The sequence below is a fragment of the Manis javanica genome, chromosome 10 (assembly GCF_040802235.1).
Source record: "Manis javanica isolate MJ-LG chromosome 10, MJ_LKY, whole genome shotgun sequence".
NCBI classification, from domain to species: Eukaryota; Metazoa; Chordata; class Mammalia; order Pholidota; family Manidae; genus Manis; species Manis javanica.
In genome coordinates, this window is record NC_133165.1 from 104,600,803 (window position 1) to 104,623,220 (window position 22,418).

A 22,418-nucleotide genomic window follows, 5' to 3' on the forward strand; every position below is an offset into this window, starting at 1 on the left:
CTTGTGCAATATTTTTGCCATTTTGGGAGTTACTTAAATAGTATGTACATTTACATGTTTTACACGTATTACTTCACTACCCTCCAAAATGACCTTGTGTACCCAGGTTCCTCGCTAGGGACCCCAGTTTCCAGTCAGCACTGAGTCTCCTCAGCATCAGTTGCTATCCCTCTTGCACTCATTTACCCCTCTTAACTGGGAGGACCTAATTTTCTACCTGTTTAAGTCTCATGATTTATACTGGCTACCTATTGTCCCAGCTGCCCTAGACCCTTGAGGTATAGGATGAGGTCTGATTTTGGTCTGAAACCTGAGAGAATATTTCCCTTTCTCCCCAGGATCATTTGTAGTCATTGGTTAAGACCTAGGTTCAGTTCACTGGCTCTTCCTGAATGAGGAGAAAAGAAAATCCTAATTGGAATAGCAGGCATGTTGGTTAGGAACATGAGCTGTTGTGAGAATTAAGTGGGGATATATGAACACATAGGTTCCTAAGTTTTGTACAAGGGACAGCACATTCTAGGTACAGTAGCTTCTAGTACTCATAAAAATAACCAAGCTTGAATGGCACTGGAAAAATAAGTAGCATTTGTTTGGACCAGTGCCTTTCTTTATGAAAATTTTATCTTTCCCATCACACTGCAAGTATCGTACTAACAGAGATAAAATTGTAATTGTTGAGCATTTTGCCTAGATTAGGATAATGTAGTAGATGCTTATCAAATACATGGAGATTGAGTTGGCTTTAAGCACTTTCAACAATGAAAAATTATAAATCTGAATAACATTCAGATGATTCAGATTTCTGGGGCTCATTCAAGGGTAAGTATGTAGGCAGATGTTTTGCATTTTAAGGAGAAAGGTCTAAAAGTGGGGTAGTAACTGATTAAAGCTGCTTGCTTTTAAAATTTGGGGAGTGATATTTGTTTTTTTCCTTTGGCTTCCTTGGTTGCTTTTTATTTGGAGGCACATACATGCACATTTGGTAGTGTGACTGGACACTGAGGAATAGAAACTCACTTGATAGAATGGCAGTAGGATTTTTTAGAGAAAATCCTCTCTTCCCCGTGCAGGCCACCCTTGGTGAGCTGCTATCCCTCTAACACACTGGCTTGGGTTTCAGGTGTCATTACTGCAAGTCATCCTGTCACGTGTCTTCCCTCCGCATTCCCTACGCCTGCAAGCTGCTCTTCCAGGAACTGCAGTCGATGAACATTATCCCCAGGTTAAAACTGTCCAAATACAATGAGTAAGGATGGAAGAGATGGTTCTTTAAAGAACAGTTGATTTGTCCAACACAGCTGAAAGCAGAGGGATTGAGGACACTTCTGCTCCTGTGAATAATTCTTTGAGTGGTCTCTCTCTCTCAAAAAAATTGATGGAGCAGCTTTTTACACAGTAGAAGACCGACTAGACCACCTTGCTCGGTGAGGCCTCAGACCCTGGGTGAGATGCCAACATGGATTGTGATGCAGTCTCTCCTTCGTATACTGACTGATTGACAAATGGACACTCCCTAAGAGATAAATAAACTCTTATTTATGTTCTGGTATCATGAAATTTACTCATTAGAAAGTCCTTCCTCCTTAAAAAGAATGTTTGGGATTAAATTAAGATCAGAATTCTTAGGAAACTCGAAGGCTCTCAAGAATCTGTTAGAGTCGGTTGACTCAGCCCTTGTCGAGGTGGCTGACGTGAGCAGCGCGTGAAGGAAAGAGCACCGAGGGAGGCTGGAAGAGTGGCGGCCTTCTTCTCTGGTCTTCTGAGGGGGTTCTCCCAATGCTGAGTCTCACCTTTACACACCCAACCCTTTTCATTTTAATCTTGGTGAAATACAATAAATATATTCCTACCATCATAAGCAAGTTTTCTAAGGACGTCACCATTTCTTACAGACTCAGTTACTACTGTTGTGAACCTCTGTGATCCTATTTGTTGAACCTCTGAACATAATTCCATGACTGCTTTGTAATTTTTCTGTCCCTTCCATTCCTGCCAGGATGTTAGCTTTCCATTTTCTTTTTAATCTGACAGCTTTCTTCACCCAAATCTAATTTGTTCTTAGTTGCTTGTCTCTGGGGGCAGATAAATACTTGTGTTAATGATGGATGATAAAATAAGTTAGAAAAACTTTGAGTAATTGTCTAAGGCTGCATTCCCAGCATGTCCCATTGAATATGTTCCACATGTTAGTAGGTATTACACACCGACAAGAATCAAGCTCCACTGTCAAATAAGGCTGAGAAACTGGGTATAACCAAGTTAAACATACAAAGGACTTTTTCCACAACCTTTACCAAGCTACTGTGTACTGGAACTCTCCAAAAGAGGAATGTTCCAGGAGCCAGGCTAGCCACTGAACTGAGAACCCAACCAGAACACCACTTCGTTTTCTTTACAATAAAAAGCTCTAACTCAGATGTAAAGTCCTAGAGGAGCCACAGTAAAAGCAGAATGAAAGACACAGTCCAGGTGAGCCGGCCTTCCTCAGCTGTCACCATGCGTCTCTGCTCACTTCAAGGACTCAGTAGGTATGACAAAGGCAGAGAGGTTTGAATGGCCAGGCTTTGGTTATGTTCCTTCCTGTCATTTGGCTTTGTAGTTCTCAAAACTGATGGCACCTAGAGATTTCTGTACTGGATCGAATGCCCAAAACCTACATATTGTGTGGGCCTCTTAAGGAATTTTCTCGGGTAAGCTTGACGATTTCCCATTATGTGACAACTCTGCTTATCAACGCCATTGAAGACATAATTGCCGTGCAGTGTATGGCACACCATTTCGGTGAGCATGCAGAGGGTCAGTTCAGGAATTGCTGCCCGTGTGCTGGGTACCGACAGGAAGGCTGTCATGTATGAGGCACTGTGTGCGGATAAAAGATCAGGACATGGCCTCAGCCTGGAGGAGCTCAGAACCAGAGGAGGAGGCGGCGTCAGCTATCACGGAACACTGCACTCAGCGCTGACGATCAGCCTTGGCAGTGCTGGGGGAGCTCCCAGGGCAAAATGATTACCTGTGCTCTGGAGATTTGGAAACACTTCACAAGTATGTCAATTCCCTTTAGAAAACTGAAGAAACTGAGGCAGTAAGAGGCTAAGTGACTCCCCAAATGCCACACCACACCATTAAGGGAACCATGTGGGCCTTGAGGCCAGCCAGGCTCCCTTAATTGGAGGGCTTTGTCTGGGTTTCATCCACGATTCTATTTTTCAGTCACCAAATGTGAGTTTTTTTAATTCAAATGCCACCGAGTGGTTGTATTTCTTAAACATCTTCAAAAAGCATTCCTGGCACTTAAACCCATTTGTTGCCTGTCTAACCTTCTAGGAAATTATCAGTTCTCTAAATCAACAAAGATCTAGAAAGTGTGGGCTCCAAATTGAAACATCCTTAGGGGAAAAAATTATGTCAGATTGATACTTCAAAAATCAGCAGATATACATTGTATAACTATTTGACTCAGAAACACTGTAAAAAAGACAAAAAGGCCAAAATTGGTAAGTTACTCCTACTAGGTTTTTTTGGTAAGTTCCTTCTTTTAAAATCTGATTAGATTTCCATTTCCAGGAATGGCAAACTTTTACAGGCCCCCCTCGAAGCACTTTCCCCCTCGAGGCTTCTTCAGGTTGGAAGTGGCCCGGGGGTGAGGGGCTAGAAAGCCATGCCAAGGCCACCAGAGAAGCTGCGACCCTGGCCTGACCTTTGGCAGAGTCAAAGAGCTGGGGAGACAAGAGGTGGACGCGGAGTTGCCAAGACACCAGGACTAGAAAGGCCAAGATCACACTTAGGAAGGAAGCCCACTGAGGTGAGCCCACCTTCCCAGCACTTCCACTTGCACTGGTCTGCTAGGCTGCCATAAAGAAGACCGCAGACTGGGTGCTTACTGCAGACGTACTTCCTCACAGTACTGGAGGTTTGAGGTGCAAGGTCAAGGTGCTGACGGGTTTGGTTTCTGGTGAGGCGTCTGTCCTTCCCTGGCTGCAGAAGGCCACCTTCTCGCCGTGTCCGCACATGGCCTGTCCCGGCAAGTGCTGGGAGGGTGAACGAACTCTGGTGTCTCTTCCTCTCCTCAAAAGAATGCCAGTCCTGTAGGAGTAAGGTCCCCGCAACCTCATTTAACCTTAATGATCTGCTTCACGCCCTATCTCCAAGTACAGCCATGTCGGAGTGGGACCTTCAACATAGGAATTTTGGAGGGACACAGTTCAGTCCATAGTACCCCTCAAGGCATTTGCCAAATTCATCAGCACAGGCTGAACTGGTGCCAGTATCTATTAAATCTGAATGTACCCAGCAGTTCCATTCTCAGGTATATGTATGCCCAGCAGAAATGTGTATGTATATGTTCTCACTAGGCACATATACAAATGTTCCTAATAGCGTGATTTGTAGTAATCCCAACTTATAAATAACCCCTGCCCATTAACAGTGGAGTAAGTGGTGGTATGGGCACACCGTGGAATACAGTACAGCAACGAAAAACCGCCATATCGGTATCAGATAACAATATCATAGGAAAGCTCACAACTATAATATTGGGTAAAAGAAGTGAAAAAGATACACACAGTATTAGTTCCATTTAAATTCAAATATAGGCAAAACTAATCAATGATTACAGAAGTCATGGTAACAGTTCCCTGAGCAGAATGGGTAGCTAATGGCTGTGGTGCAGGAAGGGGGCTCTAGGATGCAAGTAATATTTTTTTGACCTGAGTGTTAGTTACATAGGTGTGTTTATTTTATTTTATGAGAATTCACTGAGCTGTGTACACTCAGGATTTTTTACTTTTCTGAATGTTACACTTCAATAAAATGTTTTAAAAAGAACACATGTTCTAAATAAGTTTTTAGAAAAACACAGGTTCTAAACCTGTGTTTCATTCTCTTAATAGCTTTGTCACTCAAATACAGCATATTTTCTTTTTCTTTTACTTTTTCCATCTTCAGAATAGGAATAATGGCAGTACAGGTACTCAGGGTCATTTTTAAGATTAAATGAGATAATACATCTAAAGGGCTCAGCACAGCACAGTGCCTGGCACATAACAGATGTCCGCAAACATTAGTTATCATTTTCACTGATACCATTACTCCTTTCTTAAACACTGCCAAGACTGGCATGACCCTGCAGAGCTTCATCAGGAAAGGGTTAGGGAAGGCAAACACCATGTTTCTTCGAGAAGGGGGAGTTTAGAAGCCAGGACAAAGCACAGAAGCCGTATGGTTTTACAAAAGCGAGTTGTGAAAGCCACCCTGTTTCACGGTGATAGGAAGGAAGGAGGCGGTGGGATCAGACAACACTGCCCTGGAAGGACCATTTCCCACTGACATCAAAGTGGGGCCCATTGTTGGTGCTTGAGTCCCAGCATAGTTACATGAAGCACGCAGAACCAGTTTGCAAAACGCTTCCATGTGGTGAGAGTCAAGTAAAAGATTAAAAAAAGAAAAAGAAAAAGGCCTTGATTGGGTGCTACATAATGGGATAGTTTTCAGCTGCTACGGAGCACTGGGACCGACACCTTTACTTGCAGTAATGAGTCACATGAATGAGCACATTAGGGCCGGTGGTGAGGCCCATCCGCTTCGCAGCCACCTGAGTACTAGAGAAGCCAGTTTCCGAGAGACCTGTAAATAATTTCTTTGTGAAACGGATGGTCAGAAAAGTGACTGTAAAAGTAGCACCTCTTTACCATCCATATTTACTCCATATGTGTCTTGAAAACAGTTCATTTCGTTTGCTGACAAAAAGTTGGATTTTTACTACATCAGCCTCACAGGGCCAAGGTTGGTGGGAAATTAAAGTCAAGCTTTAAAGAGGCAGTTTTTAAATAGGAAAAAACAAGTGGTGGCAGTCCAGAAGTATATACTGTTTGTTACCAAAGCCAAGCTCTGATTTGGATTTCAGACACAGGCTTCAGAAGCAATTCGAAGATTTGCTTCAGCAAATCAAATTTATGGTGATCAGGATGTCATGGCAGAACATTGTGGAACAATCTGAAACTCACATTTTCACTCACAAGTCTAAAATCTGAGACCATTGTCAGAGGCGTTAAAGTATTCTTCAAGTCCAGGTAGTGGTCTCGTTCCATGCGTAATAAAATTTAAGTCTGGTTAACTCCCAATCATCCACGTGAATGGAAGCAAGGAGCAGTATGAATAAATTAAAACATGATGGATCCAAATTCTTTTGTGTTGGATGCTGGGGTGACATTTACATTCACATTTTTAATATTACTTGAGTGGAAGTTTGATGAATTTGTCATACTTCGAAAGTGACTCCTATATTAACATTGTATTTGAAGAAACTGGAATAATGATACCCTTTATGGCTCAGTAGTGATGACAGATCTCGGAGGGGAGGGGAGCCTGACGACTGGATGCTCCTAGGCTTTCCAACGAGGGTCCCTGGACCATCAGCATCATATGGAGCTTAGGAATTTGGGTGGAGCCCAGCAGTCCCTTTTAATAAACGCTCTGGTGGTTCCAACGCAATCTTCAAAGTTGAGATCCCCTGTGGTAAGCTACTGGAGAGCTCTGGGTCCCATCCTGCCTGAGAGCTGGGCTTTAGACTTGCGGTGTTGCCAAAGAACCTACCCGCAGGGAACCACCTCCCCACTTTCTTGCCGGCCTGGCTTCCCCTTAAGTAGCAGGTTGTGTGGCCTGCCCCTCCCACAGGGCTCCGGCCCACGTCGCCGGCCTCCCCACTCCTACCCCTGCTCGAACAGAGGAAATGGGCATTAAAGGCCAGGTCTACACAGGAAGAGCTCTCCTTGGATAACTTGGAAGCTGCTGCTCACCTGTGCTGACTTGCTTCTCACTCTCCAGCCTGAGGCTTAGCTTTCTCCTGCAGCTTCTTTGCACTCCTACCAGACCTGCCTGCCAGAGCCACAGAGAACATACATTGAAACTGGCCTTTCTGAAGTGACTACTGGGAAAGCTACAGATTCTGTCTTGATCCCGGTTAGTCATTTCAGCCTGCTGTCCAAGTCCTCTCTGGGCTGCAACAGCATTGCCTCTCCGGAAGGCCGCCCAAAACCAGCGGATGCCCTCGGTGCTGCCTGCAAGCCTGGGGGAGCCCCAGCGTCACTTACTTGGAGCTGCTGTCCTGCAAATGAATTGGTAGTGGTGTTACCAGCAACCATGGAGAGCAAAGCCACTCTGCCCTTTCTGTGTTCTGTTCATGTGGACACAACCGGGAGGCACAGCCCGGGCCCTGCACTCGCGCTGGACAGCCCTGATCTTCCCCCAGTACACGAGTCTCAGTCCTCTCCTCTGTTCAGTAGGCTGTGACCTCCCTGCCTGCCTCATCCACTCGAGACAGGCTTGAACAGGGGTAAGAACACTGCCTGCTCCAGAGCTTTGCTGTGACAAGTGAGTTAATTCAGGTGACGAGTACCATAGACGCTGGAGCACCACCTGCCCCTGGGTAAACTCGGTGAAGGTTAGCTTTCCTCTCCTTGTGTATGCAAGCACAAAACTAGACCAGAGTTTCTCAACCTCTAGGCTGTTGACATTTGGGGCCAAATAGTTCTTTTTTGTGGAGGTGCTGTCCTTTGCACTGGAGGAAGTTGACCAGCACCTCTGGCCTCTACCCACTAGATGCCAGTAACATCCTCCTGGTTGTGACAATCAAGGACATCTCCAGACTTTGCCAAATGTCTCCAGCAGGGCAAAATTGGCCCCAGTGGAGAACCACTGAACTAGACAATGCTAATGGAAGTGGTGTAAATTACAGAGCAAATGAGAACAGTTCAGATTATAGTTACATGGATTTGTTCTCAGTAAACTGAGTGCCAGTGCACTTCTGGGTCATTGGGTGGCTGTACTAACAAATGTTAACATGAACAACAAAGCCCTTATTTTTCTTCAGTGTATCAGTTATAAATGTAACTGATGTAAAACCTGTGTGAACCATGTTGGTCACTAAGTTAAATATTCCTGTTGTAAAATGCATTTTTAAGTATCTGATGATATTGTTACAGATTTTTAGAAATAAGGTTAGTTATAACACATTTTTATTCACCTCTGCCCACAGCTTGATGTTCTTTTAGATCTAGCCTATTTTATTTGCTCAAAGGCACAAGCAGATTTTCATCATTTACCCAGTCAAACCTCAGCTCTGCGTCTGCCTGCCCACCATGGGGCAGACACCATTCAGCCCCCAGTTTACCCAAATGCCAAAGACTCTGCCTTCCTTTTGAGTGGGGCAGTAAGCCCCCGAGGAGTAAATGGGGTCAGAAGCCCTCTCCTAGCAAGCTGAAGCACAGCCTGCACTTGAAGATGACAGCAGTAGGGCTGGGTCCCCAGAGCAGAAATCTCAGCAGCAGCAGCTGTCTTTCTGAGTTACTGGGAAAGTTCCTTCTTGGTTCCTCTGGGTCTTGCATGTCCCAAGTAGGTCTATGACCTGCCAGGACCTGAAATACATCCATGTTGGTGCAGAAAATAAAACAGGAGGCTGTTAGTGTTTCATTACCTGCTCTGCCTTCAGGCGGAGTTGCTCTGATTACCTTACTCTGTGTCAGATGTGACAAAAATCTAGGAGTAAGTATTTGTAGAGCTAGAGATAGGAATAGTTCTGATAATACAGAAGTTGGGAGCCTTTTCTTTTAAATAAAGCTAGGGATGCGAATACCCATATATGTGTTTCCATTCTGTGTCTGCATCCCGCTGGCAGCTCCCTGACCAGTCACGTCAGTCCGCCCTGCTGAATCTGAATTGGCTTCAGACCCTTGAACGCCAGGCCCAGCCAGCGAGGAGGCAAGAGTGTGCCATGGCCTGGAGCAAGGGCTCTGCCACCCACTAGCTGTATGACCTTGGCCGAATTATTTTGCCTCCATTTCCCCATCTGTAAAAATGAGGTAATAATCATAGGACTAATTGAATTGATTCCTGTGACCCACATAATAAGGGCTCATAAATACCCGCTATTGTTTTGATTAATTGGAATGGGTTTCCGTATGGAACCTATTTGCCATCCCTGTATAATGGCACTTCTTCTCTTTCTTAAGTCCAGTTCAGCTGTGTGACTTGTTACTTAGGTGGGGCCAGTGTATCATGTTGATAAAGATCTTGGTTGCAGTGGCAAGTTTAAATGTGCCCCTTACTTTTATTCAAACTCCCCCAAAAGTGTGTGCCTTTGGTTCCAGTGGAGATTGGGTCAAAGGGCGGGTTGACTGAAAGTGAAGCCATTTCCACTCTTGGAAAGCAGCTTAAAGTGTTTACCTAATACTGAGTTAGAAGTGCAGTCTTCATGTGTGAAAGAAATTCAAGACATACATATGGCATTGTTGGCCTTCCCATCCAGCATCCCAACTGCTTGAGTTACCAGATTTTATGTATATATTTATATTCAGCTGTGTGCATTAAACTCAGCATTAATGTCCCCCGTGTAAGAATCTGATGACCTGCATAAGAAAGAATTTGTGTATGAAGGAATCTTTGGCTTACGTGCAAAGGAAAAAGTCTCCCCTGGAAAAATGCAGACCTTACACATTTAGCAGACCCTCGTGTCCACAGAAACAGTCATTGGCAATTAGGCAACTGCCAAAAGATCAGAGGCAGGAGCCCGCACATGAAACAGAGGCGGCGCATGAAGATCACCGCCTTCTATCTCTGAGTTATGGGCGGCCAAGGTTGCCTCCCCCTGGGCCCAATCTGCTCTGAGCTTTTCCTGCTGTGGACAGTGGCCCCAGGGACTTTAATGCACCCCAGTTTCCATGCAGCTTACTGATCCCTTTTTCACATGAATGAGAAACGCCTTTGATTTTGAATAACTCACGTCTGTTTTGTGTAACACTTAACTGATGTGCCAGAACTATTCTGTACCTTAAAGGGGGTCTCGCGCTGGGTTATTAAAATCAGTCCTTCTGTGAAGAGTCACTTTGCTCTCTTAAAGGATAAACGCCCTGCCTTTCTAATGAGGTTCATCTCGTTAAACCTGGATTAGGGAAAAGAGGAGCAAGCAGACCAGCAGTTGGAACCTGGCCAGAGCCCATCGGTGAGTTGGTCCAGCCACAGAAGAGGCTTCAAAGAAATATTATTATCTGTTGATCAGCTAATCTGGAGCCCCCTGAGCCTCTCAGCCCTTCTCTTCTTTGGGAACCCTGCTTCAGACAATTAATTCCAGTTAGAATCCTGGTAAGCCAATAGAGACCTTGAACCAGTAGGTCCACTTCATTTGTTCAGATGATATAATGGGCTGTTTCATTATCTGTTGAATTCCCACCTCTGGAGAGGTCCAAGAAATTAAGCCGTTAATCCATTCATCCATTTTCTGTTTCTTCTAGGTGGAGGGCATTCTACTAAGTCATGGGAATGCAGTCATGAGTCAGATGCTCAGAATTAGGAGGGCAGACGGAGAAGTTACAGTACAAGGAGGGGGCAGGCTGCCATTCACGTATGTAATTTTGACGAATTCAACTACACACAGCACTGAAAAAGACAGGGAAGGGGAGTGTTTAAACAAGACTGGTGACTCCACTCTCACCTCCCTACTGATGAGTCTAGAGTAACTGAAATATAATCTGCTATCTGTCTCTCACAGTATGAGAATCTCTGCTCTAGTCTGAATCTCTAGAATTAGAAAGATTGTAGCTGTGGGGTTTTTTTGGCAAATTATGGACCCCACATTTAAGACAGCTGTCCTGTTGGGTGCTCAGCAAAAGAAATAGCTAACTGTTCCGGTGCTGAGTGGTTTACATTGTCTTCAAGTGTGATTTTGACTTTATGGGGTTTTGACTTCAAATGATGACCATAGAAGCTAAGGCTCCAGTGAAGGGGAAGCTGGCCTGTGACATCATAAAATGGGAGCTCCTAAGTAATCAGGATGAGTTTTCCAGAGGAGGTAAGGACCAGAGCTGACTTTTTTTTTTTTTTCTGAATGACCTTTACCTCTTTGAGCCTCAGTTTCTTTTTTTTTTTTTTAATTTTTTATTAAGCTATGATTGATATACACTCTTATGAAGGTTTCGCATGAAAAAACAGTGTGGTTACTACATTTACCCATATTACCAAGTCCCCACCCAGACCCCAGTGCAGTCACTGTCCATCAGTGCAGCAAGATGCCAGAGATCCACTATGTCCCTTCTCTGTGATACACTGTTCAGAGCTGACTTTTGAAGAATGAATGAACATTAACCAATAGATGGACAGTCTGGAGTGGGGCTAAAGGGAAGGAGAAAGAGGACAACAATGACAGTGGGTGGAGAGAGTAAGGAAGTAGAACAGGACTGTGTAGGAAGTAAAAGAGCAGAATCTAGGAGGATCTCTGAAATAATGGCTTGAGTAGCCAAATGGGTAGTGTGGATAAAGTGAAGGTTCCTGTGGCCAGGATTCTCACCTGGCCCTGGTCAGCTAGCTCACTACACATGTGTGGGCAATACGTCATTATTGACTCTATATAAAGAGCTCCGCCCAGTTTCCTGTGCAACACAGTGGCATGGCTGCAAGGCTGCAGGAGAGCAGAGATGAGGCTGGAGTGGTGGCAGCACCGAGGGCAGGGACAGAGACAGCTTCAGGGGCAGAGAGGCCCAGAGGCAGAGACCGACTTGCTGCATGCAGACTTGCTCTAAGTGGATGGGATTCTAGTGATTGACCTGCCACCATGGGAATAAAGTTGGGTATAACCTTTTCACCCAAAGAACATTCTACTGTCATTTCTTTGGTCTCATTGAATCCATAGTGAACTTGTCCAGTGCTGAAACCCTTTGGCAAGATGGTAGTGAACCACCAAGACAAGGAGCCATTGGTGGAAAGCCCACTGGGGGGCAATGACTCTTCCATATGGCACACATTGAGTTGGGTGCCTATGGGATACCTGAGTCAACAAGCCCATCTGGAGATGAGAGGCAGGAGCTGCCAAGGAAGATTTGGGAGTCACTGGTGATTGAGGGCACTGGAATGAGTGCGACATCTTCCCCAGAGATGTGCAGAGGGAACAGGGCCATAGGTGGAACTTCACCACTCCAAGAACACCAGCAAGTATGGATGGGCATGGAGAGAAGAGCCTTCAAAGAGTCCAAGTAGGAGAAGCAAAGCAAAGTAAAAAATAGCACTGTCCAGCAAACCAAGGGAAGAAGGGTTTCTAAGTATGAGGGAGGGTCCAGACTCAGATGCCCTTGAGAGGATCAGGAAGATGTGCATCTGGCTAAACTGTGAGAGCAGATTCAAGGGAAGGAAGAGGGTGGGGGTTTGAGAGGGTGGAGGGTGAATAGAGAGTGGTTATTTAAGAGGGCCCATAGAGCTCCTAGTCGACTTCCTTCCTACTCAGTGGTTCACAGGGGCAAGCAAACCCAGGGAACACCACTGGCCTCTGGATAGCCTCTGCTATGATGGTTTCAGAACCCTTTCCCAGAATCCTCTCTCTGTCAGTCTGCCTGACGTCTCTACCATTAGACTGCAGGCACACAGTTCCTGGGAGAACACATTGATTAAATAATGAACGCAGTGTTCAGGACTGATGAGATTAGCTAACCTGTCTTTCAAGCCCCTAAGGGAATGCATATGGATTAGGAGGAAGGGATGAGGACAGCAAGAGAGGGGAAAAGTGAACCGACTCAGCTAGGCATCTCTCCCCTACGCACCCCAACACCCGCCCCATGTAGTGAGTTTTGAGTTTGACCAACTTGACCGATCCTGCTAGCGACAGGAATTTAGATTAATTGAACACCTACTATGGGCTCGTTCGTTTGCATCAATTATCCATCTACCCAATCTTGCTAGGTAGGCATTATTCTTCCCCTTCTTGTTCCCTTTTAACCTGATGTGGTGGTGGGGAAATGTCTTAATATAGATTAACATTATAGACTTTTTTCTATGTATAATTATACAAGTGTGCACACACACATGCATATACAATCTTCTTTTTTAACTAAACCACAGAAAGTTCCAAATATTTACAAAAATAGAAGAGTACAGTGGACCCTCATGTAACCACTCCATTTCTATAATTATCAACTTATTACTGGTTTTATATGTATAATCCACCCACTTTCTCCTAGATTATGAAGCAAATCCCAGGTTTACAAATATCATTTCACCCATAAATATTTCACTGTGTACCATTAGAAGAACTCTGTTTAAAAACTAACCAGAGAACCATTCTCACACAATAACAGGCAACAATAATCTCTTACTATTATCAAATATCCAGTTAGTGTTCAGATTTTCAAATTACCTGATAAATATTTTTCCCAGATGTTTGTTTGAATTGGAATGCAAACAATTTACATTGGTTAACATGACTTTTAATTCTCTTATAACTTGTCTCTCTGATTTCCCATTTCCCTATCTTCTTTTTTTTTTATTTGCAGTTTATTTGTTGAAGAACCAGGACATTTGTCCTGTAGTTTCCCATAATCTGAAGTTTGCCAGTTGCCAGTTGCAGTCCCTTAGTATAGTTTAACACATTGCTCTGTACTCTGTATCTTTTGTAAGTTTGCAGTGAGATCTAAAGGCTACTAGAAAAAAAATAACCATAGACTGGGTGACTTAAAAACAAATTAATTTCTTACTGTTCAGGAGGCTAGAAATCTGAGCTCAGGGTGCCTAGATGGTTGAGTTCTAGACCGAGCCCTCTTCTGGCTTGCAGACTGCCAACTTCTTTTTGTGTCCTCACATGATAAAAAGATGACAAGTGAGCTCTCTGGGCTCCCCTCTCTAGGGTCACTAATCCCATTCACAAGGGCTCTACCCTCTTGACCTAATCACCTCCTAAAGGCTCCACCTCCAGATGCCATCACACTGGGTATTAGAATTTCAACATGAAATTGGAGGGAAGGTGGGGGGAACCACATTCAGTCTATAATAGGCAATCCGACATTCTATAATCTAGAGATAGAGGCAAATCTAGAGACAGATCTAAGCTCTGCTTTTTGGAACAAAAGCTGCTGGAAGCACAAACTAATAGGAAAATTTTAATGGTACTTTTGATGCATTTCCGGAGGGTGAGTGTGCGCCAGCCAGAGTGGGAAACTTTTGAGGCCTTCAGTTTTAGGGGGCTTCACGGTTTTATGGTCTTTACCTCCAGTGACTCCATCAGGTTAGTGTAGTGACGATGCCAGGAAACTCCCCTGTGGCTCTGGCAGGGCCAAGCAAAGAGTAATCATTGTGACATTTACACAGAGTGGTCTCGATAATAAAGACGCACACTCCAGGGAAAAAGCCTATACCAGAGCTCTATCCCAGCTGGGGGAAGGGCAGTCCCCCACTTCCAGCCCCCTGACCTCCTGTCTCAGGGATGGAAGTCTGTGCCAGTAGAGAGGCGCTGTGATGGGCACAGGTCACTGGAATACCTGAGCTGTAATCACGGTTGTAGAATTCCCTCCCTCCCCCACACGTCACCACCACTCCAACAGGGCTCCGAACAGTAGCAGGGGGTGTAGCTGAAGGAGCTTCAGGACAGACTTTCATTTCACAGATGAGAAGTACTCAGGAAAGCCCAAATTCCAGAACATAGACAAAAACAAGGACACTGGAGGAATTTGAATCCTCTGGCACCTGTAACCACAGCAGACATTATAACAGTCCACTCTAACCAGATTCACGTAATCCTCATGCTAAAGGCTCAGTTCTTATTATTCAGTACAACGTGTCCGGCTTTCAACAAAAAATTACAAGACACACCAAAGGCAAGAAGGAAGAAAACAGCCTGAAGATATCAAGCATCAGAACTGGACTCAGAAATGACACAGATGTTGTAATTACCAAACAGGAAATTTAAAGCAACTATGATTCACATAATAAGAGCTCTAATTGGGGAAAGTAGATAACATGCAAGAAGAGATGGGAAATGTAAGAAAAGACAGACTAAGAATCAAGAAGAAATGCTAGAGAGAAAAACACCCTAACATAAATGAAGAAAGCCTTGGATGCACTCCAAGTAGACTCACCATGGCCAAGGAAGGAATCAACGAGCTGGAAGACAGGTCAAAAATTTCCCAAATAAAAATGTAAAAGCAAAACAAATAAACGAAAAACCAGAACAGAACATCTAAACTGAGTATACTATGTCTAGGTATAGCTTTCTGGTATTTATTTTGCCTGGTATTCTCCACGTTTCCTGGATCTGTAGTTTGATCTCTGTCATTAATTTTGGAAAGTTCTTGAGCGTGATTACTTTAGTTTTTTCTTTTGCTCTGTTCTCTCTTTCTCCCCCTTCTGATATTCCAGTTACATGTATCTTACGTATTTTGAAACTGTGAGATTCTTCACAGTTCTGGGATGTTCTGACACTATTGACCGACGCTCTTGGTAGTGATGTGGGGACTGGAACTCTCACACACTGCTGATGAGAATGTAAAATGGAACATGATATATGCAACAGAGTGGATCATTTTTAACATGTTATACTGAAAGAAGCCAGGCAGAAAAGAGTACATACTATAGGATTCCATTTGTATGCAACTTGAGGAAAGACAAATCTAATCTATAGTGATGGAAAACAGATCACTGGTTGCTTGGGGCTGAGGATGGGAGGTGGAAATTGAGAAGGGGCCAAGGGGAACTTTTTGGGATAGTGAGTATGTTACACACCAGTTGTGAATAGTGGGGCTGTATACTTAAAATGTGTGCATCATTGTGTATAAATTGTTCCTTATGAAGTTGATTTTTTTAAAAGAGTAGAGAATTGACAAATTGGAATATAAAGAAGAAAAAACTTCTACAAAATTGACATCCCTGAACAAGGATACCAAAGGAAAGGAACCAAAAGATCTTCAAAAATATAATTAAAGAAACCTAGCAAAAGAAAAACCTCAGGCTTCAACTTTACAGACCCATCCTACCCCAGGAATATTTAATACAGAAAAATCAACACTGGAATTAGAAAGCTTACTGGGTAACAAAGAGATAGAAAAAATACTTGCTTCCATGTATAAAATCATCCTCAGTGGGAGAAATTAAGGCTGGCCACACACTTCTCTACTCCAGCATCGACACTGAAAAAAGTTGAGCAACATCTACCAATTCCTCAGATAAATAAAAGATTCATACCCAGCCAGTTTTTCTTTCAAATATAAAAGCAAACAACAAATATGTCTGAATATGCAGGGAATATAATGCCCCATGAGTCCTTTATTAAAGAAACCATAGGAAAATCCAGCCAACTATAAGAGGAATAGAAAAACCACAGAAAAAAAGACCAAAGATGAGGACTAAATTTTTAAAAATGTAGAGCCATGCCTGTACAGCATGGAGAAGACAAGTAATGACTCCATAGCATCTTACTATGCTGATGGACAGGGACTGCAGTGGGGTGGCCGGGGTGGGGAATCTTGATAATATGGGTGAATGTTGGAACCACAATGTTGCTCATGGGAAACCTTTTGAGTATATATCAATGATACCTTAATTTTAAAAAAATGTAGAGCCATGCCCACACAACTGTAGAAATTATGTAAATATTATAAGTGATGACAATTTAAGAAATAACATAACTACAAATACCTGGAGAAGCAGAAGGGAAGAGAAGGTATAAAGTAGTTTAAATATACCACTTATGATAACTTCATCTTTCATAACCTGAGTGTTAAGGATATTAAAGGTGTAAGAGGACATTTAAGGACATAAAGTTATGTAAAAGTATAAAGGATATTTAAACCTGAAGAAATAGTAGAAGAACAAAACCCCGTAGCATAATGAATTAAAAGTTTAGAGGAGACCTGGCAGGGGAAGTGGGAAGAGGTGGAAGCACACACACTTTGCATGTAGTCAAGAATCAATCATTGCTATCTAAAGAAAAACAGGATTAATTATATGAAATGAAATGACTAAAATAACTAAAAACATTAAACCTTTAAAATAAATAAGAGCAAACTAAAAACTTTCCAAATCATCAGGAAATGCATGCACAGAATGAAATACAGAAAACAGAAATTACATAATAAAAAGATCTTTTGAGAAATAAAAAGTACATATTGTAACAGAAAAGACTGTTAAAAAAACACCAAATGTATCTGTTGCTATTGATAAATTCAGATGAATAAACTAACTTATTAAAAGGAAAATACTCAGGCTGGAACCACCAAGCAAAACTCAGCTATTTGCAGTAATGAGCAGACAGAAAACATGATAATAAAGAACCTCTAAAATGGAGGTATGGGGCAGAATTCTGGGCTACATCAATAAAAAGCAGAAATTATCACTTAATAAAAATCAGGATAAGCATTAAATGGGAGTGAATAAAGGCAACTTTAATAAGAGGCAAAATGTACAATGAAGACTTTACATTTGTATTTATTTATACACCAATTATAGTACCACTCAAATTCATTAAACAAAAACATAAATAGAAGTTAGGCTCTCTTAGCCAATGACTAAGGTGAAGTTCACAATATAGTAAATAAGCTGAGAAAGGATCTAAATAAAATACTTAAAACAAATTTAATGCATTGAACTCTACACAACCAAAGCAGATAAAATTATCTTATCAAGAACCATACAACATATAACATTCACCAGTCTCCATGCAAGAAAACTAAAATCAACAAAAAAACAAGGAAACAAAGAAAAACAAAAACTATCACAACTGTCGACTTAAAGAGGAAATCAAAGAAAAGTTACAGAATATTTAGAAAGTAACAGTAATGAAAACATTTCACATTCAAATTTATGAGATGTGACTACAATCATGTAGAGTGAAAAATTCATAGCCAAAGACATTAGTATTTGTGAATAATAAAAAATGAAAATAATATAATTCAAGAAGTTAGAAGAAGAATAAGAGTATAAGGAAAAACTAATAAACAGAATTTAATGTATTAAAAATAAAGGTATAAGTAAAAGGCATTATTTAGAATAAAAACAACTTAAAAAAGGAGAAAGCACAAAAAACATGAAATAATAAAGAATGATGAACTGATAGTGATGAAAAAGCCTTAAACTAAAATAATTATGTCTTATTTGTTACAAAATGAAATGAAATGATTTTCCAGGAATATGTGATGCCTAAATGTAATCTTAGAAAAATCTAAACAGACCATTACATATATAGACAATGTAATATTTTAAAGATTTAGTCATCCTGTCTTCCAAAATTGTGCATAATTTCCTAGGAGGAGTTGAACAAAAATTTTAAGGAACTCTTAACATTTTTTTAAATGTTCTGGAATATTAAAGAATATAGTTATATGAGTTCATGCATTCCCAAACAGGTAGCAATAACAGACAAAAATACACAAACAAAAATTTTAAAACATAGCCAGTTTCAAAAACAAATTAAGTATCTCCATGCCCTGGGAAACAGGACAGTAACACAAAGTGAGAATTGCCAGCTAAAGAGGCTGGCAATGTTCACTCAAAACCTGCCGTGGCCCCTGGAAGTTTATCTTCTGCAGGGGTAACTGGGCCTAAACATGATCATATGCAGCCAGGGTCATCACCAGAAACCAGAGGCTGCACCAAGACTGCTCCATCTGTGAAAGAAAGGCTGAAAGAACATCATAAACCCCTGTCCGGTGCAATGCTTGCATGAAGCTGTGGCCCTCGGCAGGCAAGGAACACAGCACATGTTACTACTGGGAATTAAACCAAGCTGCCCACTGACAGATTGGCAGCCTGTTTGTCCTTGATTCGGTATCACCATCGGGGAGGAACCCTACCTACATTGCCCAATAAGATCTGGTTCAGGACCAGGAGGACTGGGTGGAACCATTAAGTTGGCGGGTAGGAGAGTGAAGCAAGGGGAAAGGAGAGTAAAGACAAAATCGACATTCTCCAATACACAAAGGCGAGAAGTGTTTACTACCCGTCTTCAGCAAGAAGAAAAGGAAATCTGTGGGGTTCAAAACACAGCAGTAAATACAGACATTAGTAAATGTGTGGATACATTTAATCAACCATATGCTATAAAATCCATGAACATTTTGTGTATAAAAAAGCAAAACAAATTACAGGAATCAATGTAAGATGGGGGTTATGCTCAACAGGGCAGTTAAAAGGAGATTAATAAAGCATATGTACTAAAACTCCAAGGGCAAGCATTGGGAGAACAGAAATACAGTCAGCACAGAGGGAAGTGAAAATACAGAAAATTGATCAGTCGAATGGAAATCAGAAAAAGTAAAACAGGAAAAGAGGTGGCAAACAAAACACAAAAGTAGATGCTAATACAAGTCCAAATGTGCTGTTTATCACGGTAAGTGTAAATAGGTTATATGAATTTTCCAGGGCTACCATAACAAATACCCACAAACTTGGTAGCTTAAAACAACTGAAATGTATTCTTTCAGTATTCTGGAGGCCAGAAGTCCCGAATCAAGGAGTCTGCAAGGCCATGCTCCCTCTGAAGGGTCTAGAGAAGGAGCCTTCCCTTGCCTCTTCCAGCTTCCGGTGGCTTCAGGCACTCATTTAGCTCTGATAAGGACTTGTCACTGGGTTTGGGGCCCATCTGGATAACCCAGGGTGACCTCAGGATCCTTAACTTATTTACATCTGCAAAGACACTTTGTCCAAGTGTGGTCTTATTCACAGGCTCTGAGGGCCAAGAAGTGGACATATCTTTTTAGGGGACACCATCCAACCCACTATGCAGGGTAACTTACCCATTCTAACAACGAAAGAGAGGCTATCAAATTGGACATTTAAAAGTCCAGCTATACACCAATTACAAATGATATACCTAAAGGTAAATCACATATAATGATTGAAAATCAAGGGAAAGAAAAATATATACCAAAAAAAATGCTTATCAAAAAAAGCTGATACAGCAATATTAAAGCAGACAGCTTATAACTTGCATCTTCACTTTATTTGCATGGTCTTCTGAGGAAGAATTGTTCTTAATCTTATGGAGGCAAAGCTGTCAGTGTTTTCTTTCATGGTTAATACTTTTTTGTGTCTTGCTTAAGATATTCTTACCTACCACCAAATCAGAACAACATTCTCCCATATTTTCTACCAAAACTTGTAAAGTTTTGCTTTTGACATGTGATCCATCTGAATTAATTATTTGGGTCATGTGAGGTAGCTGTCAATTCCATTTTATTTCAATATAAATAAGTGTTTGTTTCAGGTCCACTTATGGGAGAGTACCTCTTTCACCGCTGACCTGCCCTTACAGATGAGTGAGCCTGTTCCTGGGATCCTATTCTATCCGGTGGTCAAAGTATCCCTACTCTCAGGCCATGTTATCTTCATTCCTGTAGCTTTATAGTAAGTCCTAGTAGCTGGTAGGACAAGTCTCTCCAAACTGTTTTTATCTAGAAGGTTTTGATTTCTTTGGGCCTTTTATTCTATATCAGTTAAGAGACAATACAGATCTGACTAAAGAAATCTATAATGTTCATGAATAGGAAGATAATAACATACAGATGCCAGTTCTCCACAAAATGATCTATAGATTCACAATTCCATCAGGATTTTGATGGAACTTGATAAGCTGGTTCTAAAATATATGTTCTCCTTAATCCAGCAAGCCTATTTTTAGTTATATATCCTACATATACGCACACATGTAAGCAAAGTGAACAAAGAAATTTACTATAGCATTGTTCATACTAGAAAAAAGATTGGAAACGATCTAATATCAACAAAATGTAACTGATTAAGTTATGGAACATCCATATGAAGAAAGACCATTAAATTTTTGTTAAAACCAAGGCAGCTCCATATACATCTCATGAGCTCCAACATATATTAATGAAAAAGAACAGAATAGTAATTTAAAGTATACTTTTACATTGTTAATTTAAATTATTATCATTAGTATCACTCACATTTATTGAACATATATTATGAGACAGACACTTTTATAAGTGACAGAGCATGGCTGAGTGTTGAGAGGTGGCATTACTAGTCACCTACCATGGCCAGAAAGAAGGACAGTGCAATGCCATCAGCATACACTTACATTTAACTTGGAAAATTCATTTATGTGGAGGCAAGGAAGTGGGAGGCAAGCAGGAAAAGCCCATGTAATTAGTGTGGGCAGCTCCATTCACCATTCCTCTCAGTGAGCTCATGGTTAGAGGAGGGGGATGGTTGAGGGACATCAGTACTGAAATAGTGGTTAAAAGACATTGGCCGAGTATCTCAGAAGAATAGCATATGATGAAAGTCCATGATGGGAAAATATTTATTCGGGACTCTCTTGTTTGCAATTTGCAGAAAACAAACTCAAACTTCCTCAAACAAAAGGTGAATCTATTGACTCATATCTGGAAAGTCCAAGAGAATATCAAACTTCAAGCATGGTGCATCACTGGGACTTCTCTCCATTTCTTGGCCCTGCTTCCATCCATACAGGACTCACTCTCAGGCAGGCTGTCTTCTTAGTGGCCTCCACCACATCCTGCATTTCACCATTCCAGTTTAAACTCTCATTTGCAAGAATTGTAACAAGCCCAGGCGATGGGCCACTTGCCCATCCTCTGGAATGGAAATGGGGTCAATGCTGTATAGTTCAAATGTATAGACTGAAGTTGATGGTATCACAGAAAAAACAGAGCTGTTTTTAATAGAATGAGTATGAATAAAGTACATGGTACTCATTAGGCAGGATGGCCATTTTGACAATATTAATTTTTCCTGTCCATGAACATGGGATATATTTCCATTTATTGGTGTCTTCTTTAATTTCTCTCATGAGTATTTTGTAGTTTTCAGGGTATAGATCTTTTACCTCCTTGATTAGGTTATGATAACTATATTTTAAGGAAGGTGATTTTGTTTTCTACAGCAGTGTAATAAACAACCCCAAATTAGTGGCTTAACACAACTGTACTTTTTATATATCATGATTCTTTGAGTAGACTGCACTGTAGAATGAATGAGTATGAATAGAATGAGATGAATAAAGTACAGAGCAGGCAAAAACTAGAGTTGTCTACAGTTGGGGCTTAAACTAGTTTAAAAACCCAGGAATAGCTGGTTTGGGAATGTAGAATTTAAGATGAAGATTTAGAAAACTCTACCAAATATGAAAATATTTGCCACTCTTAATAAAGGACTTAATAAAGTCCTTGGAAGAGGTATGATAGCCTTATCATTTATTTTTGCCTTTATTTTGTGTCTATCCCTGAGTATAGGAACAGTGTATTCTTCTTATATTGCTAGCAGTCTGTAGTGAGGATTAGATAAGTTCAACAATCAATGGATAAACTGGTGAATAAAATGTAATTTCTAAGGGCATCTTCTATCATCAGATCTGTTAAACTATATTCTTGTGATGAGCTGTTTTGTTTTCCTATTTCTCTTACTATTATTTTTTCTGGTCTCCCTGGCTCTTCCACCACTTGATTTTGTGTACTGGTTCCTAATAACCACTTCAGGCCATTCATGTTTTGATGATTCATTTCAACTCTTTTAGAGATTCCTCCTTCTTCTGTAGAGGTTGAACCCTCAGTTTTTAGCCAGGTACATGGATACTCAGTTTAAAACTGTATTTTCCAGCCTACCTTGTAACTAACTGTGGTCCTATGACT

The 22,418-nt window shown here is 41.5% G+C and overlaps 1 protein-coding gene across 5 annotated transcripts in view; it reads left to right on the plus strand.

Moving 5' to 3' along the window:
- The window catches only part of POLR3B (RNA polymerase III subunit B), a 142,991-nt gene that overhangs the window by 113,977 nt on the left and 6,596 nt on the right, over nucleotides 1–22,418 (plus strand). For 3 of the 5 annotated variants that reach the window (XM_073213780.1, XM_073213781.1, XM_073213783.1), the window contains one exon: nucleotides 1,124–1,552. In XM_073213780.1, the coding sequence (XP_073069881.1) occupies nucleotides 1,124–1,253 (130 nt within the window). In that variant the 3' untranslated portion in view covers nucleotides 1,254–1,552. Of the gene's footprint in view, nucleotides 1–1,123; nucleotides 1,553–9,946; nucleotides 10,225–10,286; nucleotides 10,397–22,418 lie in introns of those variants that run through there. The other 2 variants (XR_012121562.1, XM_073213782.1) reach the window with 2 other exon arrangements.